This window comes from Cokeromyces recurvatus (assembly GCF_025118155.1).
Source record: "Cokeromyces recurvatus strain NRRL 2243 chromosome Unknown BX663scaffold_9, whole genome shotgun sequence".
NCBI classification, from domain to species: Eukaryota; Fungi; Mucoromycota; class Mucoromycetes; order Mucorales; family Mucoraceae; genus Cokeromyces; species Cokeromyces recurvatus.
Window position 1 is genome coordinate 704,312 of NW_026251395.1, and position 21,751 is coordinate 726,062.

A 21,751-nucleotide genomic window follows, 5' to 3' on the forward strand; every position below is an offset into this window, starting at 1 on the left:
CAAAGTACTTGGATGTGGTGAACTATTTTTTAACTCTCATTACCAGATATTACATCCATTCCTTGGATCTGCCGCATTGGAAATAACAAAATTTATGTTTGTCACTCCAACAATTCAATCATAACTTACCACAGACTTTTCAATGATTATTCACAAGATTTGCAATATCCTTAGGGTTTTTATGTTCAAGGTAAATACTTTACTGGCTTCTTTCACATCATGCTGATTAATTATATTAATCACAAAAAGCCAGAGAAATAGATAGATAGATAGATAGACAAACATCCACTACTTTACATCTAACGCTTCTTTACTCCAGAGCAATTGTTGGTCAAGATAAAATAGTTGATTTATTCTTATTCTCGTTATCTACCAACGAATTTAACAAACTATAAAAGATGAATAACTTTACTGTGAATAATTTCATTGATACTCAACAATCATGATGGATTCAAATACTTGATATTTTTCATTGAAATTGCAGTCATGATAGAAAACAAGACAAGCCAAGTTGATGTTTGATGGTTTTTCTTTTTTTTGTTGTTGCTATTCTTAGATCTAATTTCAATAAAAGAAATAACCTTTAGAAATTACGAAGAAAGGCTTTAAACAAGAAATAGCATCCTTATAAAAGCATCAATTTAACTTTCTCTCTTGCTCTGTTTTCTGGAAACATATACATACACATATATATATATTTTATACGATAGCCTAATGCAATATATTACAATTAAAAACTAAAAGCTAGTAATATATCCAAATCATATTATATAGATATAGGATACATTATTACTATTAAATATTGCCTATTATTCATATACAAAATTATCTGCTTATATCCATCTATTATTCTTGAATTCAACACATAATAATGGAATCAAGTTAGCATATTTAAATATACAGTGTAATTATATATTTATAACAGGCAACTGTATATATTTCCCTATACCATATTATCAAAATAAATTCTAAAAAAAAAAGGATATTAAGGATTGAATGTTAGTTTAATACACATTGGCAAAGAGATATTCAAAACAAGTGTATTTTGTTGACGGTTCAAGTATATCAACTGTTAAAGTCATGCTATATATGGTTAAATTCCTGTCCATATGTGAAAGACTACGTCTTTTACAAGCTTCATTTTTATTACATTTCTTAACTTTACTCGCAGACGCTCCTTTATCTCAACTATTACTAGATTCTACAACTAGATCTTTATGGTTAAAGCTATTAGCAGCTAATCCTCTATCAATCTGAAATATATTCCTTCACACTAAAAAAAAAAAAAAAAAAGACTTGGATGACAGATTAAATCCTATCATCAGCAGAACTTTGATCAACAGTACAATCCTTTACGAACTTGATTCCCTTTTCCACTATAAAGATTCACCTTTACTGCCGTCACAACCTAGTCAACGATTCCTTAATTGGGCTATTACTCTCTCTTTCTTTCTTTTTCCTTTCATCACTACTAATTGTGTCTTAGCTTCACTTTTTTTTTTATTTTTTTTTATTTTATTTTAGTATCCTTTTATTATTGATGAACTGACCCAGGCAAGTTTGCGATAATTAATATATTGTGCCCAGTTTAGGAAGGAGGGGTTTGAAAATTAAATGGTTTGAAAGGTAACTGAACCATTTTGTAAAATACAAATGAATCCTTTAAGACCCACGTAGTTGAAGCAAAATAAACTTAATAAATATATATTTATACATATGAGTATTTAATCCCAAATATACTTGTTTTAAAAGGAGTGAAAAAAAAATAAGAATATATATAAATACTAATTTTTATATGTATAAAAAAAAAAAAAGAAATGTTTGAATAAGGTCAACAAAAAAAATGGGGGGAGGGAAATAAAACCAGACCAGTAATATATAAATGTTGTAGTATCATCAATTAAATAGGCGCTATGACACTGTTCTTTACTGACGATTATCAACTATTTTTAATGATTGTCTTAAAAAGATAATAATAGCAACATTATTAGATTTAATACCATCTCATTCAAAGTGGCTGCTGCTGCATAGTAGTTTAGTATAATCCATTCCGCGGAATATGCGAATATTTATAACGGCTTATAATAATAATCATAACAGCAGGTTGACTGTGTATTACATCATTAGTAGTAAAAAATGTCTGGATTTTTTTTTTTTTTTTTTTTTTTTTTTTTTTTTTTTTGCGGGGTGGTGAATTTTATTTTTAGGTATTACAAATGCTACCATTTTTTATTTTTATGAATATCCAATCATTTTGAAATGCAAACATAAGTTTATGCTATACTTAATTTAGAACGAAAAATCCCACGAATATAAATACCTCACATATTTTTGTTTTGTTTTTCTGATCTTAATTATTTAATAATAATAATAAAAAACAAAGCAAAAAATGGATCCTGGTTATAAGCTTCTTCAACATATCAAAACTGTTCCTAATTTAATTAACGAAGACCCAAGTATAACAACACCAAAGAATTCCACATTTATGGATATGCCTTGGTCTGAATTCTCTAAATTGTTAAAGACAAGTACAACACGTAGTAATTCATATTCTTCAGAAAGTAGTAGTAGTAGTAGCAGCAGTAGTAGTACTGGCTCGTCTTCACCTGCAAATGAAGATATTTCACTTGGTAATTGGGATTCTATGACTGGTTATCAAGACACTGAACATAGAAGCACTTTATAAAAGAAAAAAAAAACATTGTTATTATTATACCACCTATCCTTTTTTCTATTCAAATAAATTTTATTTTATTTTATTATCAAATGATTCTTTCTTATTCTTATCGATTGTTAAACTTGGAAGAAACGATAGATGACCCGCTTTTATTATATGAACAACAAATCATTATTAATTCAAAAGAAGAAGACTTTTTACATGCATTTCAATTATTAGAAAAAGCTATTCTTAAATATAAAAATGATATTCGATACAAGAATTCGCCTCGTTATCTCAAATTATGGTTAACCTATATCTTTTATCTTAAGCCTACTTTTATTTTCCCCGTTTTATTTGGCTTAATAGAGAATCAAATAGGCGATAAATTAGCTACTTTATACGAGGCTATTGCATATCAACTATTAAAAGAAAAAAAGTATTCTAAACACACTTTCATAGTTATAATTTTGCTTATTTATCTTTTTATTATTATTATTATTATTTGTTTATTTTTATTTAAAAAAAAAAGCTATCATCAAGTAGAAGCAACTTTAATATTAGGCTTGAAAAGGAAGGCTCAACCTATAAAAAGACTTGACCATGCTTTACATCAATTCAAGTCAACACATTCAATTGATTTTAATATCAATCAATACAAACTAGATAGTTTCATGTTGCTGGAAAATGATATTCATTACAATGTAAGTTAATGATATAAAATGTCTTGTGTCACTTGATAATAATAAAAAAAATAATAAAAAGAAAAAAAAACCTTTTATCGTCACTAAGAATAGTCAACATGCTGTTTCATTCAAAGACCAATTAAATTGGATTGATGTCAAGTTAAGACATAATGCTCGTTTAGACGTTTTAAGAGAATGTTATCGAAGAGAGAAACATGAGGTGTCATTTGAAGAATTAAGAGCGAGATCAGTTCCTTATAAGCAGATTAATAACATGGGTAATCTTCTTTCTTTCTCTTTTTTTTTTTTTTCTCATTATATTTAACAAGTCTCTCTTTTATATATACACTAGTCAACTATCAACAACTTCCAGTCATCAAGAGAGTTGAAGAGCAACATCATGTTCCTTCAGTTCAACAAAAATCAACTGTTGTACAGTTACCATTGGATCCTCAATTTATTCATCATCTACTTCAAATTCACCATTGTTTTGAACGTCATGAATATCATGATTTACTTCATCTTTCCTCTAAAAAAGAAGAAAAGAAATTAGAAAGTTGGTTTCTTTCATCAAAACAACAGCAACAACAAAAGAACACAAAGCTAATTCAATTGGATGAAAATACCTATCATGTAATTAAACTTTTAGGTCAAGGTGGAATGGCTCATATCTATCTTGTTCAGGATATTGTCACTTGCACTTATTATGGCTTAAAGGTACAAAGACCTCCTCATCCTTGGGAATATTACATCCATTGTCAATTACATGAACGTCATCAAGAGGAGACTCTCAATCTAATCCCCATTCATCATTTCTATCATTATAAGGATGCTAGTTTCTTATTAATGGATCATATTCGTCATGGTAGTCTTTTAGATGCTTTAAACATGTATAGACCCGCACAAACATATATGCCTGAACCTATCGTTCTTTTATTCACTTTACAACTATTAGAGCAAATAAAAGCATTACATGATCTTTCTATTGTTCATAATGATCTCAAATTAGATAACGTGATGCTATCGATGAAAAGAAACCATATAAAGGGCTTAATTATGCCAAAGGTAATACTCATCGATTATGGCTATTCAATTGATGTAGCATCACTCAATTCTACTACTACAACCCCATTATGTAAGGCGAATTGGCCTCCTGCTTGTCCTGAATCGGATTTTCCATATCTGAATCAACCTTATTATCCAATACATGCAGATTATTGGCAATTAGCTACTATCGTTCATTTACTCTTATTTGGCTCTCCAATGCATGCTATCAAAGATAAGAAGAATAATCAGTTTGTTATTCAACACATGATTAAACGCTATTGGCATAAACAGCTTTGGTTAGACTTCTTTCTTCTAATGCTAAACCCTCCCATAAATGATACACATAAAGCAATTCAAGACATGATAGACATGTTCAAGTCTTCTAGTCATGACATTACAAAAGATCATAAGCGTACATTTATTACAATGTTGCATGATAAATATAAATTTTAAAAACAAAAAAAAAAATAATATATTTATAATAAAACTTATGATCGTTATAGATGATTAATAACCTAAATAGCTATATTCACCTAAACTGTTGGTGGGCTTATAATCATTATCTACATAATATGGAAAAGGATTTGCAGTACGAACTGCTTCAAAAGTATGATCTACTGTATGATGGTCTAATATTAAAAAGAAAAAGATTAGGTTTTATAGATAAATAGATATAAATCTATAGATACCATTTGTAAAGGTTCCTTTTTCCATACAACTACTGCATAGGTCAACTTCTTCACTAATATCACATACTGTGCATTTATATCGGACACCTACAATAGGCTCTGTACCACATCCGTCACACTAATAAAAAGAGTTAATTGTTTGACGTAAATTAAAAAAAAAAAAATATTTGTATATACTTTACTGCATAACCCTCATGAATTATAATATCATTATTTGCTTCTGTTCCTTTTCCATTAGCCTATCATTTTTTTTTTATTTTTAATAATAATAATAATAATAAATTTTATAATAATTACATTATTAACAGTTCGCATCATCTCCTTTACACTAGAATCTTCTTCATCATCAGACATAAATATAGCAGGAGGACCTTGTGTTATAGCATAATGAGCTCCTGATATTCGTGTATTCGTTAAACCACCAGAGATCATACTATTATAACCTACACCTGAAGTACGTAACATGGGTGGTGTTGAAGATGCTTTTGTGACTCGACCTTTTGATTTATGCTTCGTTTTTGACTTGTGATTACCTTTTTCACTTTTAGGCATACAGGAAGGCTGCATCAAAAAAAAAAAAAGTGTATATAAGCATAAATCCTTCTTCTCTTATGTATTGTAAAACTTACAGGAATCGTAATTCGACCAGGGACAGGTAATCCCAATTTAGCTAGTTTAATAAAATATTTTTGTACTCGACTTGCTACTTGTCTTGGTGTACGTGTACCTAAAGCTTTTGATATTTTATTAAATCTTTGTGCTTGAACTGGTTCATCAGGATATATAATTAATAATTCTTGTAAACGTTTCTATATAAATATATATAAAGAGGTTAGTATGTTTATATAGCGTTTTTTTTTCCTTTTTTTTTATTAAAAAAAAACATGTATATGTATATATATCTGCTTCTCTTACTTGTTCTTCATCTGTCCATGGTTGCTTAAAAGTAGGCGTATAATTTGGATCATCCTATTATAGAAAATTGAATATATAAACATGTGTACAAATGAATAACCTTTCATTATTCTTCTTACTACTGAATTTAAATTGATCGGACTGTTTTCATCAGGTGTACGAGGTTCAATTGATTGAAGTCTGGATCGAATAGGACTAAAGTAAAGCATGAATAAATAAGAATAGGGATAAGATTACTTAATTTTTTTTTTTTACCTTTCTGTTTCAGAGCTTGCCTGCAAGTCTTTTTCTGTACCTATCTGTACCATAGATGTTCTTCTTGTCTTTCCTTTACCTTTTCCTGCAATCGTTCGATTTGAAAAAGGTGTAGTTTTATTACTACTGGTAGTTGGCATCTCATTATCTTCGTCTTCAGAAAAATCCGAAACTGAATTAGTTTGTGAAGGAATTTGACGTAAAGCTTGGGTTGCTTTAGCTAATTCTTGTTGAAGATTTTTAGCAACAGGTGTAGGAGGTTGTGAGGTATATTCTGTTGCCATGGTTGTATCCAAAATACTCTACACATAAAAAAACATATTGTTAATAGTTCAAATATATAAATATGTATTGATCGTTATAATTTACACAATAGGTTGACTTTTTCACTTGATAACTGAATTGCTGTGTTAAATTGCTTATGGCTGTATTCTGTTGTACAAGCCTTGATTCAGGTAAAAATCTGTATTTATTCCAATCGATACTTGGTACACTAATCACTTTTTGTAATTTAGGGACTTTACTTTTTGACTTCTATATATATTTATATATAAAAGAAATGTAAATAGACATGTCCATGTTTAATTGCTCACAGTCTTACTTTTGATTTCAAGCTGTCAATGAAAGTATATGGATCTTCAATAGCTTGACTTTTCAAAGATTCTAATGTTGCAATATCTGTTGTCGCTTTTGTCATTTGATTCTTTAGGATTTCTAATGCTTTCAAGATAGATTGATAACTGAAAAAAAAAAAAAGTAAGTAAGTTAACAGATAAAGAATTTCAAATCATTAATTACTCTTCATTTTTGTCAAGATTTAATAGATCGGTTTTATTAGAATCTGAAGACGAGTCATTATTTGTAGTGGTTGGTGTTTCTAAAGGCTGTTGTGAGGGTGTTGATATTGTAACAGGCATTTTATAGTAATCATTAGCAAAAGAATGAGAAAAAAAAAAGTAAGTTTATAAAAAGTATGTATCGTTAAAAAAAAAAAAAAAAAAAAAAAAAAAAAAAAAAAAAAAGTCTTTAGCTTTAAACTCAAATTGCTGAGCTTTGTCTAGTGATGAGTTTGAATTGCCTGTCAGAATTTCTATTTTTGATCGTTATAAGCACATAACAACTTAAATAGATTGTATTGTATTGTTTAGGTCAGATCAAAGAAGAAAAGGAAAAGAACGCATGAGAAGAATCAAAGGTATCAACCAAAATTATACAAGTTGTTGTTGTGAAATTGATTTCCAAGAGAAAGAATTTTAATAATGAGTTAGATAGCTTCATTTCTTGCCTTGCAGTAAGATACAAATGACTAGCTCATGTAAGAACCAACACAGTAGAATATTTTGATTGTCGAGAAGGTTATTTGTTTAGTAAGAACTATCAAAGAACCTTGATGGCTTGAGATAGATAGATTGATACAATTAATTATGCGTATTCAGGCAGGATATCGCCTTTTTTTTTTTTTTTTTTTTTTTTTTGTTTTCTTAAACAGTATGAATAAGACTGAGATTGGCTAAGGAGTCATCAGCAACCAAGTCTCTAACACAAAAAATAATTACAATCAAGTTTTAACCTTAATAACCAGAGAATAAGGTTAATAGAGAGTCAAAGGCAGCTAATTGAAAGCAATTTCAAATAAACTATATTTTCTTGATCGTGTAGCGTATCCTGAAAAAAAAAAAAAATCTCTATCGTACTCCATTTGTTGGTCAAAATCTATTTAATGTAACATTATTGAAGAGAACCTCAATCTGAATAAATTTATTGAAAAAGTTTAATAAAACTCACAAAAGTGAAAGGGCTACAAATGAACTTAGGGAATGCCTAGTGTAGTAATAATCATTTTCTAACTTGATATCAAGATAGGCTAAAACTTGGTTGATTTTTCATTCATATCATTAAAAACGAACTATTTAAACTAAACATACGCCTTGATTAGGAGAGCTTTAGACTGTACAAAACCCATTTTTTAAACAATAACTATCAACAAAGTCTAGAAACATGAATGAGTTATAGAGAAATTGTGCCTATAAAAAGGGAATATCATTTCCTTTTAAATAAAGTCAATTTCAGGTGCTTACCTAGAAGAAAACGTATGAGTAGTCTTTAAGATATTGTCTAAAGTAACTGAACAGATGTCGACTAGAAGAAGAAGAGAACTAGTGAATTTTATTTATTAATAGTCAGATTTTATTTGTGAATAAAGAGATGTATTATGTTAAACATATGTTTTCTATGGCTAGATCTAATATTTTATTAGGCAAATTATTTCGCTTGCTCATAACAGATACTCGTTTAATATTGCAACTGTGTAGATTACTTACTTGAAAATATAAGTATACATGTATACATTTAATTTCAAATAACAAAAGAGGTATAATAATAAATATAACAGAAGATATTTGTTTGTACATAATATACATAATATACATATACATATGTATATCTTATCATGTTCTTATATGAATATTGCCAGCTTTTGTCATACTTCTCACACCCTACAAATAGAGCCTTAGTATCAATCAAAATCATCTATTAAATATACATACATATATATATACATATATATATATATTTACCTTATAAGGCTTATAACCTTCATGGTATAAGCGAAGACTATCCACTTTTAGCCCTGAAATAGCATACATATTGATTTGAAATTCTAAATTTATACTCATGCCTAACTCAGGATTTGATTCACTATATGTATATATATATATATATGTGTGTGTGTGTGTGTGTATATATAAAGTAATTAATTAAGGCAATTTTCGATTACATATATAAATATCTATGTATCATTTACCTTGAACTAAATGTACCAGATAATAAAGGAGCTCGATCTCTTTGTGTAAGCTTACTAATTTCCCATCTAATTGTCTTTATATTTATCAGTATGTAAGCTCACTTATGAATATATGATACTTTACCTTATTTACTGGATCATACATATATTGCCCTGAATTACAAGTTGCATTTACACTTGATGTACTCTTTGGCATAGGTAAAGTCAAAACGATCTTTTCTATAGGTTTACCATCCGAGAATCTAGAATGAATCGTAATATCGAATTTACCGCCATTCTTACTAGCTATAATTTGTGGCTTGACTTGTAATGGCATTGCTTGATAAGATGATAATGATGTTCTAAAAGTAAACTTATTAATCAAAGAAAACACATACACATACACATAGACACACACATAGACACACACACACACACACACACACACACACACACACACATAATATATATATATATATATATATATATATATATATATATGTATTATGTGTATATAAAGACATACCTATATGACATTAATTTAAAATGTCCATCAGGAGGAACAAATGATAACACCTTTTCACTATCCCATTTACGATATCTACCATAATAGTTTGTTTAGAATAGTCGGTTAAATCTATCGAATAAATCATACCTAACACAGGGATGAAAACTAACATCATCAATCACTCTTGCATTAACAAAATTCAAGGTTAAATCGGGCATCCCTGATAATTTACAATTAGCTTGTACTGAGCCATGAACTTCACAAGAAACAACTCCACCATTCCTATATATATATATATACATGTTAATATACATGTTAATATACATGTTAATATGTATATATTGTATGTAGTATGTAGTATGTAGTATGTAGTATGTAGTATGTAGTATGTAAACTTACGCAGCAATAGTAGCATCTATTTCTTCAATTATATCAAAATAAATTTCATTCTGAGCATATTTAACTCCAGCTTTTCTCCATGGTATATTTGACATGCTCTGAGGGAATTTGGGAGCAACTCTACAAGAAATAATAGAATAAGGAGAGGTATTTACTTTTTGTTTTCTTTTTCTTTTCTTTTCTTTTCTTTTCTTTTCTTTCTTTCTTTCTTGTCTGATGGTTATATCTTACCCAGCTGCTGCCCCAACTGTAGTCATCATTTTATTCATAATTGTTGGTGGCATAATAATTTCTTTTAAAGCATTAGGTTCAGTTGTTAAAGGATAGCCATAATCCATCATTTCTTCCAATAACTAGTAAAAGAGAGAGAGGGAGAGAGAGAAAACTGATTGTTATTTACGTTATCCTGTTTATTACTACCTTATATTACCTGATAAACTGTTACAAAGTTTTCTCTAATAGATGATTCGGACACTTCACCCAAATAATCAGTCAAAATATCCATAATACGATGTATAAATTCAAATACAAGCATAGGATCCACTTTATATGTGTATAGATATAAGTATAGATATAAGTATAGGTATAAGTATAGGTATAAGTATAGTTATGTATAAATACTGTATACATATGAATTATATATACAGAATATTTACCTTCTCTTTCAACAGGACATAACCATGTCAAGTCATCTCTTAATACATTTAATAACCAATACTTATTTGTTTCCAATATAGGAGGTATGTCATCTCGAGTAAAATATGCATCTTTAATTGCTGTTACTCGATTACTTGCATTATCTTTAAGTGAATCAGGTATGGAAGTTATAAACTTTTCACATTCGTTATTAAACACTTCTACAATCTGTCTTGATATAATTCCACGCCAATGCTTTTCAATGATGATTTTACTATTTTATACGTCTATTTAATTTGACCCAATAAATATATAAATAGATAAACCTAATTTGTATCTACCCTTGATTATTAACTACAAAAAGTGAGTTAATCATTTGCTGCTTTACAAGAATGCTAATTTATAAGAAAAAAAAAAAAAAAAATAAAAAAAAAAATAAAAAAAAATAAGCAATGTATTATTCTAAATCTTCTTGAATTAAAACTCATCAGGTAAATGTCGCTTCAGATATTTTTACAGGACGCAATATTACAGTCAAAGAAACTAGGTTGAGCCAATAATAAAAAAATTGGTCGTTTCAAAATTGAATTAGGACACCAATATGAAAGTGGAACACGTATACAAAAATGGGACACTGATATAAAAGTGGGACATCAACATGAAAGTGGGGTATATTGAGACACGCTTAGTTTTTGGGCGAATGTATAAACAAGAAGCTATATTCTTGTTCCATTTAACTAGAAAGGCCACTAATAGACTATCAGACTACTAAGATGATCATCCAGATTAGGATATGATTCACCTAACTTGAATGATCCCGGAACGAACAATCCTCATGGAGAATATCCCAGATTCGAATTACTTAGGACAGCAAGGAGCATTTCTGTGAGTTTGATGGAGTGAGTTAACTATTGTTTTTGAAATAATAAAGCCAAGTAAAGTGATTAGGATACGTAGAATGTAGGGTTTTTATTATTTGTAAGAAAGAAAGACCTAGAGCCACCAGATTTTGGTTACAATCATTATTTATACCTGTAATATTGGGCTCCGTATGTAGTGCAGGTACCAATGTTATGATAATAGTGGATCAGAAAACCGACAATTTCAAATGATTTTATTCATGCAAGTAACAAATAGCGATAGATGTATATAAATGAGATCATCTTGGATCAATGAAGTTCTTCAGTCAGTTTACATTGAATAAACACTCACACAAGCATCTAGATCAACCCACTGTTTTGTTTTTTATATATATATATCTTTTTTATCTACAGATTCTACAGAATGAAAACTTAAATAACATCCCCTTTCTCCTATTTTGGTCATTTATGCTGATACCCATCAATTATTGGTCGAGGCTGTACCAAAACTGACTCACAAAAAACTATACAACTTCGCTGCTTTATTTGTTGGTCAAGGAAAGAATGCCGATGCCGAGATCGCTGAAGCTTTCTTACAATTTAGTAATAAAATGGGAGAAGATTTTAGTAGGCAACAACAGTTCCCCAATATTCAGTATAGCACACTAATCTCAATAGTCATGCGTAGTTTTGAGACACTTATAGAGAATCATGTTGGAACGAACTTCAAGCCAAAAATGCTGCGCTATCTCTTTACGAGGCTTTCTGACACAACTGAATTTCCAGACCTCCCTTTCCGAACTGGTGTCAAACGCGATCTAGCTGAGCGGGTAAATAATGCTATTTGTACCAATCAAGAAATAATTTATCCTGCTAATCTGGAAGTTGCCGATACTCACAAAACCTCAATCAACAATCTTATTGATGAATGCCGCCAAAGATTACATGGCTTGAACCTGACTGAAGCAGATTACTATGTTAAACCTCACTTGTATTTGCCGTGGCTATACCATGTTTTAGAAAGAATGGAGCAACAAGTCATCATTCGTGAGCCAGTACCTTAAACAAGAGCCACAAAGGGATTTGTACATCGTTGACTAGGAGAGATTGTTGACTTCAGAAGGCTACCAAGACGATTCCGTAGCACTTTGGAAAATCATGTTAGAGATTCCATAAATATGGAGCAGCCTACTATCCAATAACACGTTAACCATTCGTTCCTTGAAAATACACGAAGACGTAGTCGTGCAGCTGACCCAGTTCAAAGGCAAAGACATAATGATTTATTTCCACAAGAGAAGGCTGCTATTGATGATTTTGTAGCTAGGACAAAAGCTTCTATCTCCAGGAATGAATTCAGGCCTGGACAGTTTATTGATCCTCGTGGCGCTCGTCTCTTCAACATTCTACGAGTATACAGTCTTCAGCAACGATATATCCAGATTAATCTTCAAGGCATTAGCAAGATAATTAGGCAATCTAGAATAAGACCATCGGTAACAGCCAATGAAGATATGAAAGATGTATGCTGGAGCCTCTTTAGTATGAACCATATTGGTTTTCGTTCAAGAAATGACCTTGATGGAAAAGCATTATCAGACAAGAGCTTTACTGGTGTTATTCGTACTGATGGTATTGCTTTGGAATTTATTTGTGAACGACCTTCCCATGCTGCTGAAGCCACTTTGACACCTGTTGATATTGCCACTAAGGTTGATTTAAATACTGCTACTGTATGGGGGTTGGATCCTGGATTGCGTGATGTTTTTGTTGCTTGCAACGGTGTTAGTACTGGTGCTGGCCAAAGTAGACAAAGACATAGAATACGTAAAACTTCCACAAGCGAATATTATCAACTTTCTGGATTCAAATCTGCTGCCATAAAAAGAGCCAAACATGATCGAGCCAATGTTGACGCATGCCGTCTGATTTCTAATACACCATCAACAAGGACGTGTAACTGGGACCAGTTCAATGAAGCTTTGTGATATATATTTCGGAACTTTGAGGCAATTAAAGGCTATTACACAACCGGGTTGAAAAAGCTCAAATATCACGGCTATAGAAACAAGCAAAAAGCATTGACCGAAATGTGTAAACGGTTGTTTAAAAGTAGCAGAAAATACCAAGAAGGCAATCCTGATATACAGCAAGCAAATTAGCAAAATGTGGAAACCGTTAGCCCCTAGAGACAATGCCGGTGAAGCTGAAAGGCCTACTGTAGTGGCATTTGGTTCTGCCCGGTTCGGTGGGCTCCGTGGGAATGTACCTTCTCCAACAAAGGCGTTCAGAAAAGCCTTGCTAAATTATGTCAAATCAACCAGACGCAACCAGCCAATTTCAAGAAAGTACGTCGTTATGATTGATGAGTATTTCACAAGTCAAATATGTCCCAGATGCCATACAAGAAGTACTTCCAACCAACGTGATAACTCCAATATGATGATCCATGCAGTACTCAACTGTCAAACTTGTAATACTCGATGGAACAGAGATCACATGGCGAGTCTCAACATACGCTCTATCTTTTTGTATATGGCTGCCAAAAACAACAATCGACCTGAAGAGTTTCGGCGGGTAAGCTATCTTGATATTAATATAGATTTCATTACTTAATATACTAACAACAATATTATTATTTGTGGAAAAATATCCTTAACAATTGAATAACATCATGTCTTGTATAACAGCAAGACGCCCCATATTTACAGGTAAGTTGACCTATTGAAAAAAAAAGCTTTCATTCGCCCAAAAACTAAGCGTGTCTCAATATACCCCACTTTCATGTTGATGTCCCACTTTTATATCAGTGTCCCATTTTTGTATACGTGTTCCACTTTCATATTGGTGTCCTAATTCAATTTTGAAACGACCAATTTTTTTATTATTGGCTCAACCTAGTTTCTTTGACTGTAATATTGCGTCCTGTAAAAATATCTGAAGCGACATTTACCTGATGAGTTTTAATTCAAGAAGATTTAGAATAATACATTGCTTATTTTTTTTTATTTTTTTTTTTATTTTTTTTTTTTTTTTTCTTATAAATTAGCATTCTTGTAAAGCAGCAAATGATTAACTCACTTTTTGTAGTTAATAATCAAGGGTAGATACAAATTAGGTTTATCTATTTATATATTTATTGGGTCAAATTAAATAGACGTATAAAATAGTAAAATCATCATTGAAAAGCATTGGCGTGGAATTATATCAAGACAGATTGTAGAAGTGTTTAATAACGAATGTGAAAAGTTTATAACTTCCATACCTGATTCACTTAAAGATAATGCAAGTAATCGAGTAACAGCAATTAAAGATGCATATTTTACTCGAGATGACATACCTCCTATATTGGAAACAAATAAGTATTGGTTATTAAATGTATTAAGAGATGACTTGACATGGTTATGTCCTGTTGAAAGAGAAGGTAAATATTCTGTATATATAATTCATATGTATACAGTATTTATACATAACTATACTTATACCTATACTTATACCTATACTTATATCTATACTTATATCTATACACATATAAAGTGGATCCTATGCTTGTATTTGAATTTATACATCGTATTATGGATATTTTGACTGATTATTTGGGTGAAGTGTCCGAATCATCTATTAGAGAAAACTTTGTAACAGTTTATCAGGTAATATAAGGTAGTAATAAACAGGATAACGTAAATAACAATCAGTTTTCTCTCTCTCCCTCTCTCTCTTTTACTAGTTATTGGAAGAAATGATGGATTATGGCTATCCTTTAACAACTGAACCTAATGCTTTAAAAGAAATTATTATGCCACCAACAATTATGAATAAAATGATGACTACAGTTGGGGCAGCAGCTGGGTAAGATATAACCATCAGACAAGAAAGAAAGAAAGAAAAGAAAAGAAAAGAAAAGAAAAGAAAAAGAAAACAAAAAGTAAATACCTCTCCTTATTCTATTATTTCTTGTAGAGTTGCTCCCAAATTCCCTCAGAGCATGTCAAATATACCATGGAGAAAAGCTGGAGTTAAATATGCTCAGAATGAAATTTATTTTGATATAATTGAAGAAATAGATGCTACTATTGCTGCGTAAGTTTACATACTACATACTACATACTACATACTACATACTACATACTACATACTACATACAATATATACATATTAACATGTATATTAACATGTATATTAACATGTATATATATATATATAGGAATGGTGGAGTTGTTTCTTGTGAAGTTCATGGCTCAGTACAAGCTAATTGTAAATTATCAGGGATGCCCGATTTAACCTTGAATTTTGTTAATGCAAGAGTGATTGATGATGTTAGTTTTCATCCCTGTGTTAGGTATGATTTATTCGATAGATTTAACCGACTATTCTAAACAAACTATTATGGTAGATATCGTAAATGGGATAGTGAAAAGGTGTTATCATTTGTTCCTCCTGATGGACATTTTAAATTAATGTCATATAGGTATGTCTTTATATACACATAATACATATATATATATATATATATATATATATATATATATATTATGTGTGTGTGTGTGTGTGTGTGTGTGTGTGTGTGTGTGTCTATGTGTGTGTCTATGTGTATGTGTATGTGTTTTCTTTGATTAATAAGTTTACTTTTAGAACATCATTATCATCTTATCAAGCAATGCCATTACAAGTCAAGCCACAAATTATAGCTAGTAAGAATGGCGGTAAATTCGATATTACGATTCATTCTAGATTCTCGGATGGTAAACCTATAGAAAAGATCGTTTTGACTTTACCTATGCCAAAGAGTACATCAAGTGTAAATGCAACTTGTAATTCAGGGCAATATATGTATGATCCAGTAAATAAGGTAAAGTATCATATATTCATAAGTGAGCTTACATACTGATAAATATAAAGACAATTAGATGGGAAATTAGTAAGCTTACACAAAGAGATCGAGCTCCTTTATTATCTGGTACATTTAGTTCAAGGTAAATGATACATAGATATTTATATATGTAATCGAAAATTGCCTTAATTAATTACTTTATATATACACACACACACACACACACATATATATATATATACATATAGTGAATCAAATCCTGAGTTAGGCATGAGTATAAATTTAGAATTTCAAATCAATATGTATGCTATTTCAGGGCTAAAAGTGGATAGTCTTCGCTTATACCATGAAGGTTATAAGCCTTATAAGGTAAATATATATATATATGTATATATATATGTATGTATATTTAATAGATGATTTTGATTGATACTAAGGCTCTATTTGTAGGGTGTGAGAAGTATGACAAAAGCTGGCAATATTCATATAAGAACATGATAAGATATACATATGTATATGTATATTATGTATATTATGTACAAACAAATATCTTCTGTTATATTTATTATTATACCTCTTTTGTTATTTGAAATTAAATGTATACAAATATATTTGAATAAATATATCATTTTATTTATACATAAACTTGATATGGTCTTTATTTAGCATATGCTTAATTTAGAAAAGAGAGTTTATCATAGAGATAAATGGTTTACATTTTATATTTAATATTTTCTGATGTTAGTTTGTGATATATCATGCAGGGAAATAAAATTGATATGAAGCTTATTCAATATAGAACTAGCTTAATATGCGCCCTTTGTGGTAACGATATTGTTTATTATTATTTGTTATTTTATATAACAATTGATTAGCTTAAATAAAATAATACTCTAAAGTTAATACAAGCAAGCGATGCTACATGATTAAGCACATCTGGTTAGAATAGCTATGTATGATATCTAAGCAGAAATATTATCGTTAGCATCAGATTACTAATAACTATTGCTTGCTATTTTATCAGAGTAATCTTAATTTATTCTGTCTTAGACACTTGATAGTAATGATACTATTATTAAATTTTGGAAGAACCATGCAGCAGTAATTAGCAACTTTAGCCTGACATACAATAGTTCTAAGGCAAATAACCACAGGAAATACTTTTTGCGTGCTTGTAATTAATCAATGTTGGAACAGATACGGTTTAGAGCTTCGATGGCTACAGAAGTTGCGGATGAAAGTGAGCAGTCTGTAAAAAAGCTAAAAGTGAATCAAAGAGAAGATAAAGATCAAATTGAAGAGAACGAAGAGCATGAGAAGATTGAAAAAACAATCTGGGATGAATGGAAAAAGTTTGTGCAAAGTTCTGAGATTGCTTTGAGCAGTTGGAATGCATTGAGGTAAATTGAATTGTCATAAGTATTAATTAGGTCAACAATAATAGTTTTATATTTGCGGATCTAGCCTTGAGAAGCATAATATTGTTTGGTGTGGAGAACTAACTCGTTGGTGTTTTTTCATGCCGGAGTCCTTATATACACGCACGATCCACTTAAAGTGCCAATTCCACAGGAATACCAAAACATATATAGGTCAATAATTGAAGCAGTAAGCCTAGGCTCTAAGCCGCATAGCTAAAATACTTGATGTTCCGATTTTAAAGTTTTTATTGTAGGAAAACATCCAGATAATGAAAGAGGGAATAAAGTTGCTACAAAATGCCGAAAGCGTTGATAATAAATAAGAGTTTTTAATAGATATGCTTAACATTTTGTGAGTTTTTTTTTTCTTTTAATTTGATCGAAATATATTATTAATTACACATAATAATGATTTTAGCTCTAAAACAGTTTTTCCCACTGAGGGTAAGACTCTTGTACATAGCAAAAGCTGTTTTAAATCTGATTCGTTATGGTCTGCATAACCAGCTGTAGCAACATATTTACGCACAAAAGGATATAAATCAATATTCTATACAGGAGAAGAAGAGTTTGAGACAATATCCAATGAGCTAGAGAAGGATAGACAAATTGATGGACGATTCAGATATTATGCTGATGGAATTCTAAGAATAAATAAACTCGAAGTGTTAATAATAGAGGTATCGTCTGCCTATGATAAGGCAACAAATGTAAAATTCGCCTTTGATCATTACAAAGGCATGTTCGGTGCATTGTCCGTTCTAAAGAATATTGCAAGTAGATATAAATATGCTACTTTTAATACTTCCAAGGAACTGAAAATACATTTTATACACGCTTATGGTAAAAAAAAAAAAAAAAAAAAAAAAAAAAAAAAAAAAAAAACTTCTCTAACATTTACTCATTGTTGATAGAATAAAAATAAGAAAAGACTTGGAAGTTCTGTTGTGCAAGAGTATGCAAATATGATTGATAATGTTGCAAATGAGGTATGTACAGAGTTCAAAAACAAAGAAGTTATGGTCACGCACCTTCCTTCCTTGTTGGTAGTCTTAAAGATCAAATTAAATCTCACAATTAACTAATTCTTATTTTCCTTATCAATACACTTTTTGATAATCCTTTTTTTTTTTTAAGTGCAAAAGATAAGGAAAGAGAAAACAGAAAAGACGAGTATGTGGAAACTCTGTATAGTTTATATGTTGTTTTTGCATGGTGAGTGATATTAATAGAAGTATGATTTAGATACATGAATACTAGTATAATAAAGTATTATGTGTAAATATTGTCTATAAATATATGGTAAGTCTTCATATTACCGGCGCAGTTCACTTGTAACTAACACTATGTCTTCTGATATCTAGATAATACTTTTTTACATGTACAGACTTTCAGCAACAAACAATATGTGTTTGTAAAGGGAAAGGTGCCTTTTGACGTTATATTTCAACGCTACCAATTCGTTTGTGAATCCTTTTTTTTTTTTTTTTTTGATTCTGTTAAAGATTTTAATAACATCATGGAAGTGCGTACTTTATTGTATTGTTCAATGTAGTTCATACTGTTAATTCTGAAGTGAGGAAAAGGGTGTCGTGAGCTAACCTTATAATGTTATATTTCTTATTTAAACAAGTAGAACATAGTATTATTATTCAAGAAATTTTATCTAAATTCTCTTGAAACTGTCGTGATTTACTTTATTAAATAATATTAAAAGCTTCTAACACTTCATTAACTGTAACATATTGTATTCGGTCGCTAACTAATACTTTTCTGATTCACATCTTATCTTAGACCTCTTTAACAATTCTTATAAAGAATGATTTTAAGCACAATATCAAGGAGACTAGGCTTATCAAATACCCCTTTGTGGGGAAATAGTAGTATTTTGTACAAATGAGATGCAAATTAGTTGCCTAAATAGGAAAAAGAAAGTTGATGAGAATATAAACAAAAAAATGAAAACAAAAGACATTTATTTTACTTACTTTTCTTTTCTTTAACATAAACACATTTCATATAGTCATAAAGAAGATGTAAAATTGACAACATTTTACTATTCTACACATTGTTACTTTTTATAAGAAAGAAAGAAAATTAAATAATGTAACTGTGTGTATGTGTGTGTATGTGTGTATTAAATGTGGGGTAACACATATTCTTATCGATTTCATATGATTGTGACTGTAATTTACAACAACGACCTCCTTATTCTTATAAAAAAGTAGATATTCAAAGTTATTTTTTCTTCTTTTTCTTCTTTATTATTATTATTTCTTCCATAGGTAAGTCATTAAATAATACTATTTTATTCTTCTTCTTCTTCCCTGCCCTAGGAGGAAATTCTTTTTCTCATGGTTACCACTTATGTACCGGGCTCTTGATGAGGAAGACACCCTATCTTGCCCTCCTTGAATTAGGAGGACATTGTAGGGTATCTTGTTGATTCAGAGGGCGTTACATATTGTGATCGCTATGGTTTTTCTAACCTCCTAGTAAAAATAAAAAAATACAAGAACAAAGAAGGTGCAACGAATCCTAGCCTCCACGCGGCCACCTTTGGACTGCAGTAAATATTATTATTTTTACTGTTGACGAATTGGGGATTCACTTTTTTTATATGAAATAAAAATGAAAATAAAATACAATAAATAAATATCTCTTTTTTTTACGCGTCTTTTAATAATCTTGTGCCTTCTTTAACTATTGTTTGTATAATAAAATATCTTTTTGCTCTAAATTGACTTTAAGAAGTATAAAAATAAGTAGAGAAGTTATAAAGTAATTAACATAAAAAATACAGGAAATATAAAATGTGGTGTAGTAGTGATTATTTAAACTATTAACTAATATCTTATCAGAGAAACTATCATGATTATTTTTCTTCCTTTACAATCACATTATTATTTTTTTAAATTAACTAAATATTAAAGATATTGAGTACTTATTAGAAAACTTGTATTTCTTTTATGTATACATATTTCCTTTTTTTTTTTTTTTTTTTGGTTCTAGTGAAGCTACTTCAAAATGGGGGTGGATATTTTAAGCAAGCTATATCGAATGTAGAAACAGTTTTTGATTCTTTTCTCAAGCGACCTATTTCTCAATGACAGTCATCAGCAAACGAAGGTAAATGATGTTCTAATGTCCCTTATTAATCTTCTTCTTTCTTTCTTTATTATGATAACGAGCATTACTTTGCACTAGATTTCTACTGAAAAGAAGTATGAGTATATTAACATCATTAGGATTATAAAAAAAAAGAATCTGCATATTTAATTGTTAAACGACTTTAATACCATTATTGAAATACAGTGTACATAAAAGAAAGAAAGAAAGAGAACGCTACAGCAAGAGTACTTTAAAGAAGATGTATTTGATATACCTAATAATAATGTAAATTTAACGTGCCAAAGAATTTAAGTGAGTTTGATATTTCTGCTATGCTCTCTAAGAGAAAGTAAACAAACATAATAAGTAGCCCATTACCTATCTATACGTATATACTTTTCGGTAATGACTATATGAACCTTTCTTTTTTTATCTTCTTTTCTAACAAGCATATGAAGCATGTTTGATCCAAACAATATGACAGAAATCAATCTAAATACGACGTGATATAATTAAGCTAATAAGATGACTAATCATTGTATGAAATGGACGCATGCAGTTAGCTTTTGTTATAACCAATTAGCAAATATTATTCGTGGTAACCCTTTTGAGAGAATAGACACTTTCAATAGCGGTAATGTGCACTTTGTTTCCTTTCTAAAAAAAATAATAATACATATTGTCATAAGCTGACTTATAATGCCATGTTCCTTGATTAAGCAAGTGGATCAAGGAATTCTATCTAGATTCCCCTGAAACTCTCTTGATCCACTCCATCAAACAATATTAAAACTTCTAACACTTCATTATCTATCTTTAACATATCTTATTTGGTCGTAACTAACATTTTTTTATTATTCGCATCTTATCTCAGACCTCTTTAACAATTCTTATAAATATTCATCAATTTAAATTCATAAATAAAAATGATTGGCTTTAGAACTATTGTTCGCTC

General features: G+C 29.9%; 6 protein-coding genes across 6 annotated transcripts; 4 read left to right on the forward strand and 2 right to left on the reverse strand.

The window, feature by feature from the left end:
• Positions 1-2,389: 2,389 nt before the first annotated feature.
• Positions 2,390-4,842, forward strand: BX663DRAFT_551107 (kinase-like domain-containing protein; the record flags this gene model as incomplete). The annotated part of the gene is made up of 5 exons (XM_051531256.1): positions 2,390-2,630; positions 2,807-3,095; positions 3,189-3,360; positions 3,449-3,620; positions 3,695-4,842. The coding sequence occupies 5 exons, from the start codon at positions 2,390-2,392 to the stop codon at positions 4,840-4,842; spliced, it is 2,022 nt and encodes a 673-aa protein (XP_051384039.1).
• A 204-nt stretch (positions 4,843-5,046) lies between these two features.
• Positions 5,047-7,002, reverse strand: BX663DRAFT_432759 (uncharacterized protein; the record flags this gene model as incomplete). Its single annotated transcript, XM_051522954.1, has 9 exons — positions 5,047-5,196; positions 5,261-5,317; positions 5,376-5,639; positions 5,708-5,887; positions 5,994-6,047; positions 6,116-6,173; positions 6,249-6,550; positions 6,639-6,779; positions 6,850-7,002. Coding segments are annotated over 9 exons (1,359 nt in total), but the record flags the coding sequence as incomplete, so codon positions are not given.
• Positions 7,003-8,458: 1,456 nt separating this feature from the next.
• On the reverse strand, positions 8,459-11,410 carry BX663DRAFT_485527 (Adaptor-related protein complex 3 mu 1 subunit; the record flags this gene model as incomplete). Its single annotated transcript, XM_051524617.1, has 13 exons — positions 8,459-8,568; positions 8,741-8,777; positions 8,825-8,945; positions 9,052-9,125; positions 9,176-9,392; positions 9,557-9,631; positions 9,686-9,820; positions 9,938-10,057; positions 10,169-10,290; positions 10,368-10,480; positions 10,594-10,847; positions 10,915-10,968; positions 11,376-11,410. The coding sequence occupies 13 exons, from the start codon at positions 11,408-11,410 to the stop codon at positions 8,459-8,461; spliced, it is 1,467 nt and encodes a 488-aa protein (XP_051384041.1).
• Positions 11,411-12,044: 634 nt separating this feature from the next.
• On the forward strand, positions 12,045-13,872 carry BX663DRAFT_588011 (uncharacterized protein; the record flags this gene model as incomplete). Its single annotated transcript, XM_051532259.1, has 2 exons — positions 12,045-12,480; positions 12,757-13,872. 2 exons carry the CDS (start codon positions 12,045-12,047, stop codon positions 13,419-13,421), a joined length of 1,101 nt encoding a protein of 366 aa, XP_051384042.1. The 3' UTR covers positions 13,422-13,872.
• Positions 13,873-14,460: 588 nt separating this feature from the next.
• On the forward strand, positions 14,461-16,878 carry BX663DRAFT_506269 (Mu homology domain-containing protein). The gene is made up of 10 exons (XM_051527165.1): positions 14,461-14,536; positions 14,604-14,857; positions 14,971-15,083; positions 15,161-15,282; positions 15,394-15,513; positions 15,638-15,772; positions 15,827-15,901; positions 16,066-16,282; positions 16,333-16,633; positions 16,715-16,878. The coding sequence occupies exons 1-9, from the start codon at positions 14,502-14,504 to the stop codon at positions 16,408-16,410; spliced, it is 1,149 nt and encodes a 382-aa protein (XP_051384043.1). The 5' UTR covers positions 14,461-14,501; the 3' UTR covers positions 16,411-16,633; positions 16,715-16,878.
• A 1,418-nt stretch (positions 16,879-18,296) lies between these two features.
• On the forward strand, positions 18,297-18,533 carry BX663DRAFT_415088 (uncharacterized protein; the record flags this gene model as incomplete). The annotated part of the gene is made up of 1 exon (XM_051522334.1): positions 18,297-18,533. A coding segment is annotated over one exon (237 nt), but the record flags the coding sequence as incomplete, so codon positions are not given.
• Positions 18,534-21,751: the final 3,218 nt, after the last annotated feature.